The sequence below is a fragment of the Kwoniella europaea genome, chromosome 1 (genome assembly GCF_036810445.1).
Source record: "Kwoniella europaea PYCC6329 chromosome 1, complete sequence".
In the NCBI taxonomy this organism is placed as follows: Eukaryota; Fungi; Basidiomycota; class Tremellomycetes; order Tremellales; family Cryptococcaceae; genus Kwoniella; species Kwoniella europaea.
This window is the reverse complement of record NC_089487.1, coordinates 5,506,777-5,523,450: the sequence shown is the minus strand read 5'-3', so window position 1 is coordinate 5,523,450 and position 16,674 is coordinate 5,506,777. Positions and strand designations below refer to the sequence as shown.

The window sequence follows — 16,674 nt, the reverse complement described above, 5'->3', positions numbered from 1 at the left end:
TGGCTAATCATTATCAAAGTATTATCGGACAGTAGAATGTGATTATTCTGGATCGTATACTTGCATCAGTAAATGCAATCATATCGTCGAATGATCCATCAACTCACTTTTAGCGAAACCGTACAGACCACAGATTCCAGATATCATCAACGCGTTCCTAACGACTGCTTTCAACCAGCTGACTAACCTGGTGTCTGTCGATTGAGGGGCGAGAGATGAACAAAAAAATACCATATAGACAGCGGCAGACCCCGATACTCCGAATGAGAATTTGATCACTTGCACAAATCGATTATGAAGTTCGCTGTCATGACGGATGACGGAAATCAGCATCAATCGTATACGAGAAGGACGTGATGACGATTGCGACTCACCTAAGGTATGGCATTCCTAAATAAAGGTAGTAAAGGCAAACTAAATTAATCCCCCAAACGTATATACCTAATCAATCCGGCGAAAGTCAACGTTTGGTTACATGAAGACTCATCTCGTAGTGGCGAAGGACTCACCGAGTGCCAGATACTCTCGCCAGTCCATACTCAGCTTGACATCTTGTGTACTCTTCATTTGAACGGAGGAGGAAGCAGGAGGGTGAAGTGGAGAACCGGGATATGCCTTTTTGGGGGAGAACCCAAGCTGAAGAGGATCCAGATGATAATTCGAGGTGATCAATTCGTTTTAATCGTTCAGAAAGTCAAGGTGATGACCAGGTTGGAAAACTCACTTGATGTTCTTATTTTCGGTTGGAAGCATCCTGAAGCCAACGTAAGTAATTTGAACTTAAAACTATTTATATTAGGTTGCTAGCAAAAAGATGTATATTCCTGGGACTGCATTGCATACTCCCCATTTTTCACTTGTGTATATATCGAAAAGTCTTTACTACCCGCACTACGTACGTGACTTGCAAGGCGACACGTCTTTTCACCAGCTAGGATGACAATGTATGGCCAAACGAACTGAAGGAATGTCCTGTTCGAGTTATATGGATGATTCCCTGTACGACCATCATGAGATCAATATTCTAGTGCGAAGTTCGAGGATATTCGGTTAGCAATTCAAAGCTGTCTTACACATCCTACCTGTGTAAAGCTTTGTCATATGGATCGATATCTCAAAATCTCTGATAGATGGTCATTTGAATTATTTACAACATCTCGCATAGATGCATCACTTGTCCACGCTCTTTACCTAATCTTCTTTCACTTGCTATCAAGATGACTGATGATATTGTCCTATGTAATAATTTTCAGTCAGCAGCATCTCACTTATGGTCAGACTGGTCAAACTTACAGAACAAAATTGTCCTGATTATCGCTTGAAGAAGCAGTATGAACCGCATACGAGGGAACCCATCAATGCGCACCTCAAGAAGACTTTTGCGCAACCAACGGTGGCAGTGTCTTGGTCTCGAGGTCCAAAGTCCGAGACGAAGAGAATAATGTATCCAGCAGATGATCCAGATATCGCAGAAGCAATTTTGATTATCTTGATCAGTGTGAGTTCTACATCGCTATGGATCATTAAGGATCATTCAGCGTTAAGCAGATGGTCTTTCAAAAGTCATAACAAAATTGACCTACTCGATATGAGGTGTACCGATAAAGATGTAGTACAAGCTGAGTATGTTGATAGCCCACATGTAAGTCCCTGATTGGCAGCGATGGAATTAGCGGATCAGCGGGTCCGCCAGATACACATTCAGTCGCTTCAAACTCGAAACGCTTACCAAGCGCTAGTAAATCTTGAACTTGCAAAGTACTTCCACCTGTACTATTGTTGTCGTTGTTTGTCTTACCGATGGCTGCTTTCATACTGATCTCTGTTGGTTCAAATCCTGGAGATTCGTCTGATACAGGATAAACAACCTCAATGGGAGATGCCGTATTGAGTCAACATTATCAATTGTTAGTGATTGGTAACAACCAGTCGTTAGTGAACAAGGTTGCGAAACTCGACATCCGAAGCTTGAGCTTTAGATATTAGGTTGGTCACAACGTATGTACGACAAGTAATGGTGAGGATTTGAGGGATGGAGGAGTACAACGAAATACTGCAAGGTGTGTACTTTATTACTCGAGTCGTACGTGCATCTCACCATCCAATTGCGTCGTACCTGCCCATGCAAGATGATGCATTGCTTTGCAGATAAAAGGTTGCAGTCACGGTACAACCAACGCCAACGAAGCCTTGTGGATGATCGCAGGAAGTAACGAAGTATACATGTCAGATTGACTTCTCCTGTACGGGAAGCTGAGATAACGATCCGATCAGAGGTCCTATCGTATAATTTCATTACATGCATCATATGCCTGATCTCATCTTGATCTCATCGTTCACAAATTGGCCAGACTGACAATGACTATCATATAGTCAACGTCATGATACTGTTTCATTACTCCATATCAGCTTGTATCCATCCTGTACGTTGTGGTCGCACTCACCCATCAATCACAAACGCATCTACAGTTCTACCGTCCGACGCACCCTGCCTCAACGACGTTATATCTTGAGCATCACCGAATGTAGCTAACAGTAATCCGGCATCCTTCACTGAAGCTACTAACGATGGTACCGCAGCCTGTTCCACCTCCGACGGTCAGCAACCGATGACTACAATTCACTCTCAATTACGATAGAACTCACCAAAGTGGTCGCTTCCAGTATCACACCCAGCAAATTCGTCGATTTGGCAAAATTGACAGCTTCTCTCACGCTCAAACATCTCAAATCAGATTCCTCCTCTTGCGAAATTGGTATCAACCTCTTTCGGTCTGTGATTGTCGTTGATGATGTACTAGAAGAAGAGGATGAGATACCGCAATGGGAAGCGAAGAATACGGCGTCTAGGATGGTATACAGACTCAAGATCAGTTTTACTTTCTTTCCCCTTCATAAATGGGTTTTTGACCCAGATCCAGATCCATTAATTAAAATCGGATCTGATTGGATTGATCGGGTGAAAAGTCTTTGTCTCAACACTTACAATTAGGTTGTTTCCAATTCAAAGCAGTAGCCACCTCAGGTTCAAAACTACTGAAAATGAATTTCCTTCCTTTCTGCTGCGATTGTGATTGTGCTTTTCCATTCTCATATATCGAATGTAAGATCGTATCCACCCATTTATTAATTTCTATCGATTTACCGTAATTCTTCAACTCGATTGTCTTCGGTCTCAAATATTGTAATAACAGATTCAAACCGAATTCAGATGGTAAGATGTTAAGTATCGAATCGAGTGTAGACATCGTTTTGGATAATATACTTGACCATTCACCCGAGCTCAAATTCGATGAAGAAGGGTCGAGTAATAGGTTTTGAGATTTACCTATACGCAAGAATTGTTCTAGCGTAACGTCCGATACTGTGATATCCAGATTATCGACTGGTAATTTGATATTTGGATATATGACTGGGACACCGTCTTTCGTCACTTGTACGACCACATGTACGTATTCTCCCGAGAGTGAACTGGCCGTGACCAACGCCGAATCATGGTTGGTATTACTTGATGGAGCAGAGGTGATAGCGGGAGGTCGAAGGGATGGCGAAGAAGTTGATACGGATAATGGTCTGTGGGATTGGAATTGATGTGCGTGATCTTGATTAGGTTGGGAGGGTGTCACTTTTGATTTCCAGTATGTTTCTACCCTACCGCCGATTTCCAATTGAGCACCTTGGAAAGGCTTTATACAAGACACTTCGAACGCGACTTCTCCGATAGTCTTCAGATTATGATCTAATAGAGGAGCGACTATCCCTTTGTGATAGGTGACATCGTTGAAGGTCGCAGGCAAGACTATCGCTCTCCCTATCACTTTGGATCCGAAAGTAGGATATAATGATAACTCCAGTGTAAACGTTTCTAAAGATTGGACCTGGAATGAGAAAACTTCACGTTCATCTGCCAAAGGCAATATGACTGAGTGAGGGACAGCCGACATGTCTGATTTTGAAGTCATGACCAATTTAAGCGATGACCAGAGATTGAGGGAATCTTGACCTGACCGCGAGTATAGCTTGATCGGAGGTGCTTTGGATGATGAAGACGGACGGGTGAATGGGTGACCTAGAGAAAGTTGAATGAGACATCGATTGGCAAGGAATTCATGTCCATATACTCGGAGTCTGTAGGTGATAGATTTAAGCGAGGTGTCTCAATAATGTTTAGATCTCGCATGAACTTACGGTATTATAGGAGGAGGTAAGGACAATGACGGTATCAATTCGAACTCATCTGCTGGAGGATCTAACATCAGATCTGAACCAGGAGAAAGACTGTCCATTTGTGGATCGGCAGCTAGCCCCAAATTCACCATCCCCTGTAGGGTATTCTGATTTCCATTCAATTTCGCTCCGCTATCCAGCAAATAATTGAGACATTCCACATGGCCGAACCAGGCAGAATACCATCCCGGTGATTTGCCATATTCGTCCGCCGCATTGACATCGCACCCAGCTTCCACTAAGACCTTGATACACGCCAAGTGTTGTGGTTGACCTCCGATGGCAGCGTGATGTAATGGTGTCCAGAGGTTGTATTTATCCTGTCTGTCTTTCCCACCACCATCCGGACCACCTTCTTCGACCAATAATCGACATATCTGTTCATGACCTGCTTTAGCAGCGAAATGTTGAGGATATAACCCTTCAGAATTAGGTATGACTTTTGCACCACACTGCAAGAGTAATCTAGCAACTTCCAAATGTCCATATTGACATGCTAAAGACAATGGTATCAAATCGTTCGATATCGCCGTAGGCTCTAATGTAAGTTTGTCTTGAACGAATATGCGTACGACTTCGAGATGACCTTGGGTAATGGCGTGCATCAAAGGTGTATATCCATCTTTATCCGTTGCTGATGGATCGACCGATTGCGATAAGAGGAAAGAGACGATTTCCGAATGACCGTGCATTGAAGCGTAATGTATTGGTCTTCTATCGTAGGCATCTGGCTTCTCAAGTAGACCGACATTGTTCTGAGCGCAAAGTTTGATCAGAGTAAGAGAGCCATTGATAGCAGCTTGATGAGCTGGTGATCGACCATTGATGTTATCGATATAATTGTAATCTAGCGTGACGGCATTCAGTACCATATCCAAGTATTCTTGAGGAACGTGTTGAGCGGCTCTCCATAGTATTCTCATCAATCTCGTACTTGTCGATTTATCCCGTCTTTGATATTGATTCTGTTTGGCTTTGGCAATCCTCAACCAATCTAGAATAGCATCTTTACCCGAAGAGAAAGCTTTGAGCATATTCGAGTCTAGATCCACCAAAGCGTCCAAAGCCAACGAATTGCCCGTTGATTCTAATACATCTATCTCACCGAAATCCCCTTTCCTACCACTTCCTAGATTTAATCCATCGGCTCCGATTGATTCAGGAAGATTATGTTCGATCTCCAAGAAAGATGTTGATAGATGTTCAGAACCATTTTCGATATCTAGTAAATTTGCCGTTACTATATCTGATAATTTCGCTATGAATTCTCGATTGAAACAAGGTTGAACTTCCACTTGTCTTTCTATATATAATTCTTTCGTATTACTCTTACTTCTTTTATCCCATTTTTTCAATATCTTTCTAAAACCAGTTGCGTTAATTTCTATAAACCCTTGTAATTTACCTAAATCCCTTTCGAACAACCTCCAACCTTCTTCCAACGATATCCACTCCGCGTCCTTCCGTGTGGAGTTATCGAGTGTACTGTCTTCACCTGGTGTTCCGCTTCCGGATGAATTTTGAAGCAATCTCTTTCGGTTGGATAAGAGTGTTAGGAGTCTTAATCGTAAATCACGTTCTTTAACGAGGTAGAATGTATTTATCTGCGAAACCATGAATGTCAGCTCATACCGTCTATACGTGCAAGATATATCTAGCTCACCTTTTCTAATTCTCTCTGCAGAGTGAAGAAGAATACATCCCTATGCGCTTTGAAACTCTCACTCCTATCATTCCCACCAGTTGGATCTCTGCTCATCAACGCACTGCCGGTATTCGGTGCAGGTGGTTCAGATTCAGCTGGAAGGGGTTCTAAATCTTCTATTATCGATGAGGGAGTGATGGAAGTGTCATGTTGCTGAATATGGGGAGGTGAGAGTGACCCTGCATCTGGATCAGATTTGTTACTACCGCTACCGGGTGATTTCTTAGCTGGCCGCAAACCTAAGGAAAGCAATGATGCGTCGGATGCTGGTCTACCGGCTGCATATGAGTTGATGATCTTCTTGAGGGCCTGGATGAGTGATTGGTCTGACCGTCAGCGAAAGGTGCTGGTAAGGGGAACAGATCGTACTCACTTTGTAATTCAGGTAATACTCTCCCCATCCTGGCACTTGCTGGGATTGAATGGTTTTACCGAACTTTTTGAGATAGTATCAGCTGAAGTTAAGATATACGTTGTTGACATGACATACCTTCATGTTGTCCTGTTGCTAATAAGGTAACGTCGTAGAAGCTGATTCTGGAAGGGGTGATATTGGACGATAGTAACGAGGTCGATCCCTCTAGTACCCAATGATCCCGAACGTGTCTACGATTGTGCTTCCTTTTTGTTGGATACAGGAAGAGAGCTTCAGTTGGAAAGGTGAAAAACAAATGGACCGGTAGAGTCCCGTGTCAATCGTGCTCGTACAGCTGTCTGCTATTGAGTCGATTTCCTTGAGACGAGCATTGAGGAATAACGGATGAATGTTGAGTATATACCGTAAGGTGAGTGAGTGGGATGAGTTTTAACTGAAACTGTAGTGGAGGTGCATACGAGTGAGTAGTCACTCTGACTGGCTGATAAGACCGCACGTGCGCAAATCGATATCGTCCATTCAGCGACAGTACTCGTAGCATACAGTCATTCCTTAATCTAGAAGATTGCTGTTCATGAATATTTTCATCCTCTGCATGCATCTCATTCCCCTCCTCTGCGAATCTCCTCGTTCCAGATCCTCAAGGATTGCATGACAGGCTCTTTCGTCGCTATGAAAATGTAAAAGCTTGACGCTGCAACCCCAGTCTCGTTGAGAGGCTTTACGTAACATGAGCGATATCATGGTTCCTCCACTTATCATGTCCGCTCCGAAGCAGGCAGGCAGGTAATCTTATGATGTCAACGAACAGCGAGATGATGCCAAGACGATATAAACGATACACTAGGTGTAACCAGCATAGACACTCATATAACCAATAATTACACTCGACCCAAAGTGAAAACGAAAAGAGCAGTATCAGCACGTACAACAGCTATCATACATCGTATCATATATAAAAACAAAGTCTACAAAATTACCAGATCCCTACCCAAATCCCTCAACGTCAACATGACCCCGATCCACCCATTGATATCCAAAATCTTCCAAACCCATTCCATCCCCCTCTCAGAGCTCGAGTCCTCCTCTCGAGGGATATACATCCACAAACCCAGCCAGAGAATGTACTTTACCAAAACGCAATCTGACATACCCCAAATGACAGGTGAGATAGAAGGTTTGAAAGCTATGGGACGAACTACACCTGGTTTGGGATTGGTACCAGAGGTGATCGGATTCGAAGTTGATGAGAAGCAAAACGAGTGCGCCATGGTAACTCAGTATTTCAAGCTTGGTTCTTCTAGTAGAAACATACAAAGAGAATTAGGAGAGGGTTTGGCTAAGATGCATAGTGTCCCCGAAGATAGGGAGGGGTATGAAGGTAAATTTGGGTTTGGTGTACCCACTCATTGTGGAGTGACGGAACAGGATAATACCTATACGGAAAGCTGGGAAGAGTTCTATCGGGATAGGAGATTGGGTGATTTGGTCAAGAGGATTGGGGATAATACGATAAGTAACGAATGGGAAAGGATGAAAGATAGGTAAGTCAAGATTCGAAAGACATATCTCAGACCATCCCAACTCAATATAGAAGACCAAATGGAAGGATATGTAACTTATAGAAAGCACAAGCTGATAATTATCATTGTACCTGTCTTTCCTCCATTAAGGGTAATCCCCCTTCTTCTTCATGAGATCGATCCACCCCCTCAACCAGTCATTCTCCACGGTGATTTATGGTCAGGGAACAAAGGGTACGATACGATCACCGGCAAAGCAGTGATTTACGATCCAGCAAGCTATTATGGTCATAATGAAGCGGATTTAGGTATAACCCATATGTTCGGTGGTAGGTAATGGGATCATATGTATATACGAATCTCAGGCTGATTGAAGATGAGATCGTTTCTTTGTGACATAATCATTACAGGTTTCTCAAAAGATTTCTACGACGCATATCATGCGATTCATCCCAAATGCCAACCACACTACGATGAGAGACAGAAGTTGTATGAATTGTATCACCATCTCAATGTGAGTTGGGCATAATGTCATCGATCCAATAGAATTTTGATCTGGCTAATGATGTATGATGGACTTAGCATACTCTGATGTTTGGCGGATCATACAAATCGGGTAGTTTAGCAATAATGAGATCGCTAAATGATTGGGCGAAAGACAAAGAGTTGTAGGATGCAGTGACGAACACGCTGATAATAGTGCGCCGTTAAAAGGATGTACCGTACATAGACATGTCACAGAAATGCATCAAACATATGATTGTAATCTTGCTTGAACAACTACAACTACACTTTACTCAATCACCTCCTCTTACTTCTCCTCGTGCGTTTCTCCGTACTCTCCTCACTAGGTGATCTTTTTCGTCTACAAAGTAGCTCATGTATGATCAGCTTGAGATACATCCGATGGTTCATATCATGCAGATTGAAGAACCCACCTTGATCTCCTCTCATCTTCTTCATCTTCCGACTCCCAACCCCCCGGACCAAGCGTTGCCGATCCCCCTCCTTCCTCTCTCTTCCTCTTCGATCTCGACGAACCAGAATTCGAATCTTCATTCTTGCTTCTTCTCGATGATCTCCTCTTCTCCCTATCCCTATCTCTGTCTCTATCTCTATCTTCAGAAGAATAATCATCATCATAATCATGATAATCTCTTTTCGACGATCTCCTTCTACCACTAGGTGGACTCGCCGATCTATCTCTAGATTGCGCCCTAGAATGCGATCGAGATTGACTCCTCGAATGGGAATATGAGTTCGAATCACCTTGATCATCTCCACGCGTCTCAGATTTGACCGCATCTGAATCACCGCCTAGACCTTCACTCCCGCCGTAATCCAACGATCCAGCTCCAGACGTATCGACCTTGTCTTTATCCCTGAACCGACCTGCTTTAGGTCCAGTGGGCGCTGCGAATCCAGCTCGAGGACCGAGTGGTACGGCTGAGTTGTTGTGCGAGTGTCAGCTTACCTTGTCGGAAAGGGAACATATTGTTGTGCTGCAAAACATGAAATCGGACTCACCTCCTCCGCGTCCTCTTAACGGTACTCCTCGGACTGGCACACCCCTCACTGGCATTCGTCCTCTCATGGCGGGGTTCATCATCTGACCTTGTGCTTGGGCATCAGGAGTTTCATAGCGGGTCTGCCGCTAAAGAATCAGCAACATGCTCATGCCATGATGATCGTGACACCGATGAACACCGGGGTCGAAGAAGGATCTTAACGATCTTTGAGACTCACCTCCACACCTTCTTCCAGCTTCACTTCCTCTCCAGCTTCCGGTGTTCCCATATTCCCAGATTGAGAAGTCGGTGTCATCCCAGGAGGTCTACCATTTTGACCTATATCATCATATCACAATCAAATCATGATCTGAATCCCTGGCAACATAGATCGTCAACTCACCAGGTCTTATCATAGGTTGTTGTTGTTGCTGCTGTTGTTGTTGCTGCTGTGGTTGTTGTTGACCCATCCCTTGTTGAGGTTGCATCCCCATACCAAAAGGCATCCCTCCTCCTCCACCTTGATTCATATTCATCATATTCATATCTAAACCTTGCATAGCCATCATCTGTTGCATCTGAGCTTGCATTTGCGGATTCATCATTCCCATTTGCTGTTGTATCTGATTTGCCATCAATTGCATTTGCTGCTGCTGCTGCTGTTGCTGTTGTGCTTGTTGCTGTTGTTGTTGTTGGGCCGCTGCTATGGCGTTGAACGGTATGTTCTGGTTAGGGATGTGTAAGAGGTTGGCTATGTCAGGTGGAAGTTGGGCCATCGGTGGTAAGTTTGCCTATAAGGCAACTCTTCATTAGCTCGATTTTCATACATATCGTACTTTCAACCTTTCCCACAAGACATCGACTCCACATCCATTCGACTTCATAAATATCCCTTGCAACCAGAAAGAAAACGGTTGTATAACTCACCAAAGCCGCCCTTCCTTTCTCCATATCATTCTTATATCTCAAATACCTAGGATACGTAAACTCGTCAAACCCAAAATTGAAGTAATCCGACAAGGTAGCACCGGGTTTTCTCCAAGGTTGACCTGAATTTTCGAATTGAGTCATATCAATTTCGAAGACGCTCTGACCTGTCGAGGGGATGATTCCAGTAGGGTTCGAAGGGTCGATCTTGGTCTTGGTTATAAATTGTGATGAAGATACGGGTGGGAGTGTAGAGGGTGGTTGACCGGGATTGAGAGGTGGTACGCCACTGATTCCGTCTGCAGATGATGAGGGTGGTTGGACTGTGATGGAAGGGTCGGATGGGGTAGATGATATTGGAGGGTTGACTAGTGGACCTGCTGTTGAAGGTTGAGCTTGAGCTTGGACTTGAGCTACACCTGGTCGGGAAGTGGGCGTATATTCTGTAGTTTGGTTGGCGGTGGGTTGAACGGCTATTTCGGATAAAGTATGAGCTATATATCCAGTCTTGGGGAATGCAAGTAAAACAGGGAGCTCACGTCGGGAAGGTGTGGATACCTGGGGTGTACCAGGTGCAGGAGTAGGAGTAGCAGCTGCAGGAGCAGTGGTGCCAGTACTTGTATGCGCCCATTTACCTATACCTATGACATTTGAAGGAGCTGTCTGGGGTTTTCTAAGGAAATCAAATGAGTCTTGGATCAGCAAAGCAGTTCACACTTCTTTCAACATCAGATCCCACCAGAATTAAGGTAACAAGACTGGAGATTACTCACCTCAGATCCAATGTCCTGGCATTCTGTCCGGTGAAAACAACCTTTATATCATCATCCGAATCGTCAGAATCGTCATCATCATCATCATCATCTTCGTCCTCTTCCTCTTCTACACCCCCATCTTCGGGGTTATCGACAATCGTAGCACTGGTGTCCATTCCATACGCCGCTAGCGACCTGTAGGTCCTCGGACATGTCAGTCTTCAATTGCTCATGGAGAAAGGGAAAGAGGGTAGCGCACGCTGCCATAGAAGAACTTATACCATTCGCCGGTATCGGGGCAGATGTCGAGGTCGAGGTGATAGCTTGTAAAGGAGGAGGTACAGTCACTTCTGATTTCACTATACCACTCGAGTCAGTTCATCATATCTGAGCGATTGTCACAAAGACATGAGACTCACTTTCGTTCGTGTCGACAGTGGTGGTGGGTGGTAGTGCTACTTGCTGAGGTTTTGGAGGTGATTCGTCCCCGTACAAGAAAGCATCATCGTCGTCCATATCCATTTTTGCGTATTCCTTTTCAGGCAAATGACTACAAGCGGGAAGGAGTGAAAGCAGATGTGAAGTATGCTTTGTCTAGTTGATTGGCAACTTGATGAAATTCAATCACAACTGATCAACTGGAAATACAGCGAGGTGAAGGTTACGAGACCGGTCCACAAACATTATTTATGTCACCCACATAGTCAGCAGAGTGTGACTTGGAGCTTAGAATGCTTGTATAGACACACATCTACATATGCATGCATCCCACTAATGCTTTACATGTATAAGGTATACTGACTGAACATCATATGTATGGGGTATAAGTTATACGTGAAGACAAGGCAGACAAAAATATGAAGGAATGAGGTATCAAGAAGGATGGGGTTCAAGCTATCAGATCGGACAAGATTAAATGAACAAATGTTACCAAGAATTTTGACAGTGTTTTGATGATTTTAGTATTGAAGATTGATCTGCCATGTTCAGAAAGTTCTGGATGAATACGATGAGAAACATGAAAAGAACGGACCATTATGTGATCCTGATCGGACGTTGTTGGTGTTGATAATCATCTTCTTCTTCCGGTTCTTCTCCAACTACTCGAAGTGCTAATCATCAGCTCGTACTTTCTCCGGTCTCGTAGCTTTCATATAAGGATACCGACTCACCAAATTGCAATGGTTCACCATGCTTATATCTCGCCGGACTAGGTTCCCTCCCAGGTGTCAAATCAAATATCATCCCTTTTTCAGGTGGTTCCAATCCTACTTCTCCCGCATCTTCATGGGGATCATCAAATCTGGAATGATCACCTTCTTCCAATGGTTCCAAATCGCCTTGAGAGTCCATAGAATCTCTATTGTATTGATCGACGATCCCATGGATCGTATCTCTAGTATCTCGATGACTTCTTCTAGGAATTGGTGCCAACAATTCTGGGCCAGATCCAGACTCTCCTTCATCAGCAGTACCCGTGTGGGGGTGTGCGAGCGATTGATCTTCATCGGAATAATTGAAATTTCCAGAAGTAGGTGAAACAGGTTGGAACCCTTCGCTCAGATCTTCTTCATCTGATGGTACAGCTTTTCGTCTGATCGATCTTTGTCTTTCCATTGGAGGACCTGTAGCACGGGGAGTAGTAGCATCCTCACTTGATAACCTCTCTTGAGGCGGGGTATGTTGGTCTGGTATAGCTGATGGAGAAGGATGTCGTGCAGGTGGATGAGGTGAAATTGGTAATCCCAAATTCGCTTGATGGGGATTAGGAATAGGAGGTAAGGCATCTTGTCTGTCCATCCTTCTAGCCCCATTCGCCACGAGGATATCTACGACGAGGGCAAAACATCAGCTACATTACGAATCTCAAAGATTATTCAACTGCATTCTGAACTCCAACTTACCCATCCATTTCTCATCATCTTTCTTTTGACCATTCACTCCATCTTTCGGACTAGGTTCCGAGCTACTAACACCACTAGCAGAGTGCAGTTCGAATTCTACGTTCTGTTCTCTTTGATTCTTCTTTTCTTTCTTACTGATACTGGGTTTTTCTTTACTCTCATTCGACTTCACCCTCCTCATATTCTTCTTTGCGGAACCAAAGAATAACCCTTTGGTATCATTTATTTTCGGATCAGCATTATCTTTCTCACTGCTCGATCGAGTACGTCTGACAGGTCGAGGTTTCACAGGTGATGTGGGTGTGGAGGTATCATTTGACATATGCCAGACAGACGCGTGAGGTTGATCCGATGCGCTCTTGGTCAGAGTTACTTTCTTAGTCTGTTCGCGATGTAACAACATCCTATCGAAATCATCCTCGCCCCATCCTTGTCCTAATCGTGATTTGACGGTATCGGTTTGAGTCATCTGATTACGTTTTTTGCTCTTCGGTGAGAATAGACCGAAAGCAGATTTCTTCTGAGCAGGTGTAAGTAGGGCTTGTTGGTAGTCCTAAGTAAGGGGCGCACTAAATTTCAGCTACGACATTGTGAAAGCGTCATCTAGCTGAACTCACTGGTGGAACTCTTTCTTCAAAGAGAAAATACAGCTCCGACTTCCTAGGATCGCCCAGTGGATCATTATCCTGCGTTCTAGGATCAACCCTTGAAGGCTTCGCTTTATATTCCATCTATAGTCGATCAAGGACGTAAGCTGATGACCATTTTCAGATCAAATTAACTCACCAATGCCCAATTGGCTTCTCTAAAAGTCAATTCCTCTCTGTCCATCCACCCAGCACCAATCATCAGATCGCACCAACAATCTACAAATGCCTCTTCCACATACACCCTTCCTTTATCATCCATTCTCGCATTTGCGTCGGGGAAAGCATTGGTTCCAAATCGAGGTGTAGTATTATAATTGAATGGTACGGAATCTTTCTGTGACTTGTGTAATCTCCTTCGAAGCTCATCTCGCTCTTTAGGCCAATCTGTAATTTCTTTTTCTATCGGTGCTGAGAAGGTCAAAGATACATCCAACAATGGATCTGTACGATTAAACCCTCCTGATGGTGAGGCGAATTCGGACCAATCCATCGTACGTCTTCTTTCCGCTATACCCATCTTCGCACTTTCAGTCAAATCGAATTGTAATCTATTCCTAATATCCTCTTCTAGTCTTCCGTTTTTTGAGGTAGTAGAGGTAGAAGAAAGGGAAGGAGCGTCAAATCCACCTTCTTCAAACATACTCCATTCTTTACCTGCCAGACTCGACCATCTACCTTCTTCATTATCGTCCTCTATCGTTGCCAATCTACCTTTCCTACTTCTCGCTGTTGAACCTCTACTCAATCCACCATCAAAAGAAGGTTTTGTGGCACTTCTATAGGATATCGGTCTACCTTCGCCAATGGAAGAGGAAGGTAGAGGTAAATTCTCTCTGATCATCATTCTTCTTCTATATGCCGCGGAGAACTTCGGGCGACTACTCTCGCCTCTTCGGGATTTCCAAGTCACCCTGTCCCATGCATCCCATTTCTCTCCGATTGGAAGGTCATTGACCCATAATTCGGCTTGACAGACCAAATCCTTCGAATACGCTCTGACTGTCCTTGAAGCCCTCTCACATCTGACTACTCTAGCGCCCTTCCTTGGCCCACCTCGAGCAAGATCTCCATCCGAAGCTACCATCGCTGGATAACCGGTCACCCACTCTTTCAGTCGAAATGGCAGATCCGCCAGGCCCAACGATCCCTTGGCACTCGTCGATCGGATATAAGCCAGAAGAAGATGCTCGGTGGCCGAGGCTGCTCGGACGTAATGCGCATGAGCCTGCATCGCTGTCGACGAGGTGGTTATGTCGAAAAGTAATGGTGCAAAGAGGGAAGATAGAGCGTGAGACGTGAGACCAGATAAATGGGAGTGGGCGGCGAAACGAGACAAGAGATGGAAAAGAGGCGTTATGATGAAGGTGTAAATTTCGTTAGACAATATGTGAGCGAGGAAAGGGAATGCATCGGTGGGATATCCGGAAGCTAAAGAAGAAAAGTGAAATGAGCTACGGCAAGCCGTCAAGTTAAAAAATAGCTAATCTTACCTCTTTCTCTGCCTCGCCATTCTTCATAAGCCTCCCATTCTAACACACCATGGAAAATTTCCCTTACACCCTCTTTGATTCGAGTGATTCGACTAAGAGACCAACGGAGTAACCAAGCTAATTCATGTTCTTTTGCAAACGTCACATCTTGTTTGAACGCTTCATGTTTCGACCTGGAATTTGATCTGACCAGATACCTATACAATTAGCTGAACCGCGATAAGTCTTTAAAATGATAAACCAAACTTACGTCAGGGTATCTAGATAAGCCTGAATAAGCATTTTAGTTCGAGTCTGACTCAACTCTAAAGCTTGGTTGGAGAATAACATGGGTGTGGTGAGACCTAACAGCCGCATGGTTGTATATCAGTCAAATTGGCATCGCAGTATGTGAGAGATTTTGTGGAGCAAACTTACCTCTCCTTATCAATTCCTTGCTAACCATTTCCAGCACTTGTCCCACTTCCGTCAATCCGAGCGTCACTTTTCCACCAATGCCACCTAGAAAACCATATTGTCTCAATCCCGTAATTTCATCCGATTGATACGAGAAGGAGTCGACTGAATTATTCGATGTTGTCTGCGGTGCAATGTGCGTAGGTAAGAACGTGAATTTGGGAGGGAGGAGGGGAGGAGATCCGTCGGGTGAATGAGGGGGAGTCAAAGGTTGTGGCTGTTGTTGCGTGGGTCTGTTGGGAAGTGTTCTGATTGTAGGAGAATTGTCATGAGCTCTCATGCCTTCGAAAACAGAAAATACGACCCAGCTCACTTGGATATATTTCCTGGTATGGTACCGAATTCACCTATCCCCTGCGACTGACCCCTCCCACCGCTTACTGTAGCTCCCCGTAGAGGAGTCGGATGGGATCCTGATACTGGGGGAGTAGGAGGGAGTTTGCTTTTCTTGGGTGTCGAAGCTGAACGAGAAAATATCGATGGCATGTTTTCCTATGGATTAGGCAAGGTGTTATAGTCTACCAGTTCGGGAGAAGGGAAGTTCCCGTTACTTGTAGGTTCTAACCTGGACTTTTATTGTGATCAGGTCGAGCGTAAGATGAGCGTTGCACAAGAAATGATCCGAGTTGGATGTGTTGGTAGTCTTGATATAAGTTATCGATGAATCCTCGTCACTCGGTAACGAGGGTTCACAATGTAAAGGAGTGTCTTGAGGTGGGCTATGTAGTCAGTTGTTCGTCAATCTTTTGTAGTACTTTGGTATGGTATGCGGTGGCAATTGAGCCATGTACCGTACCGGGATGTGCACTGGATGTCGATTGGCCTATGGTAGGTATGAGGTCGTGTCTGTTATATGTTGTATTCCTCTATGATGGAATGACGCTGGTACACGTTGTCAAGGATGAAAGGCTGAATGATGGGTGAACGGTGACAGTGTGAAAAGTGAGAGTGAGAGTGAATATGAAACGGGTAGAGCAGAGAGTCATTCGAAGGACCATACAGTATGAAGCGATCAGTGCGTAAGATGAGAGATGACCAATGCGTTGATCTAAATATCTGAATTCACGCTAGGATCGTCAATATTCAATAACCAGTGATCAATTGTGATAGTGAGTAGATTTCCTTACTGCAGACAGACAGATCAGATCCTTCC

General features: G+C 44.3%; 5 protein-coding genes across 5 annotated transcripts; 1 reads left to right on the top strand and 4 right to left on the bottom strand.

Annotated features, from left to right (window-relative positions):
- Positions 1-1,147: 1,147 nt before the first annotated feature.
- V865_002091 (uncharacterized protein) lies at positions 1,148-1,814 on the bottom strand (the record flags this gene model as incomplete). The annotated part of the gene is made up of 4 exons (XM_066225898.1): positions 1,148-1,235; positions 1,367-1,513; positions 1,584-1,650; positions 1,730-1,814. The coding sequence occupies 4 exons, from the start codon at positions 1,812-1,814 to the stop codon at positions 1,148-1,150; spliced, it is 387 nt and encodes a 128-aa protein (XP_066081995.1).
- A 551-nt stretch (positions 1,815-2,365) lies between these two features.
- Positions 2,366-6,428, bottom strand: V865_002090 (uncharacterized protein; the record flags this gene model as incomplete). The annotated part of the gene is made up of 8 exons (XM_066225897.1): positions 2,366-2,387; positions 2,445-2,581; positions 2,647-2,846; positions 2,987-4,128; positions 4,189-5,831; positions 5,891-6,241; positions 6,306-6,368; positions 6,423-6,428. The coding sequence occupies 8 exons, from the start codon at positions 6,426-6,428 to the stop codon at positions 2,366-2,368; spliced, it is 3,564 nt and encodes a 1,187-aa protein (XP_066081994.1).
- An 891-nt stretch (positions 6,429-7,319) lies between these two features.
- V865_002089 (uncharacterized protein) lies at positions 7,320-8,503 on the top strand (the record flags this gene model as incomplete). Its single annotated transcript, XM_066225896.1, has 4 exons — positions 7,320-7,852; positions 7,982-8,160; positions 8,242-8,345; positions 8,414-8,503. The coding sequence occupies 4 exons, from the start codon at positions 7,320-7,322 to the stop codon at positions 8,501-8,503; spliced, it is 906 nt and encodes a 301-aa protein (XP_066081993.1).
- A 129-nt stretch (positions 8,504-8,632) lies between these two features.
- Positions 8,633-11,543, bottom strand: V865_002088 (uncharacterized protein; the record flags this gene model as incomplete). The annotated part of the gene is made up of 10 exons (XM_066225895.1): positions 8,633-8,696; positions 8,770-9,277; positions 9,359-9,485; positions 9,578-9,678; positions 9,743-10,130; positions 10,267-10,739; positions 10,806-10,939; positions 11,040-11,216; positions 11,281-11,380; positions 11,441-11,543. 10 exons carry the CDS (start codon positions 11,541-11,543, stop codon positions 8,633-8,635), a joined length of 2,175 nt encoding a protein of 724 aa, XP_066081992.1.
- A 513-nt stretch (positions 11,544-12,056) lies between these two features.
- Positions 12,057-16,007, bottom strand: V865_002087 (uncharacterized protein; the record flags this gene model as incomplete). The annotated part of the gene is made up of 9 exons (XM_066225894.1): positions 12,057-12,121; positions 12,194-12,850; positions 12,926-13,478; positions 13,543-13,656; positions 13,712-15,003; positions 15,066-15,250; positions 15,316-15,409; positions 15,483-15,769; positions 15,835-16,007. 9 exons carry the CDS (start codon positions 16,005-16,007, stop codon positions 12,057-12,059), a joined length of 3,420 nt encoding a protein of 1,139 aa, XP_066081991.1.
- Positions 16,008-16,674: the final 667 nt, after the last annotated feature.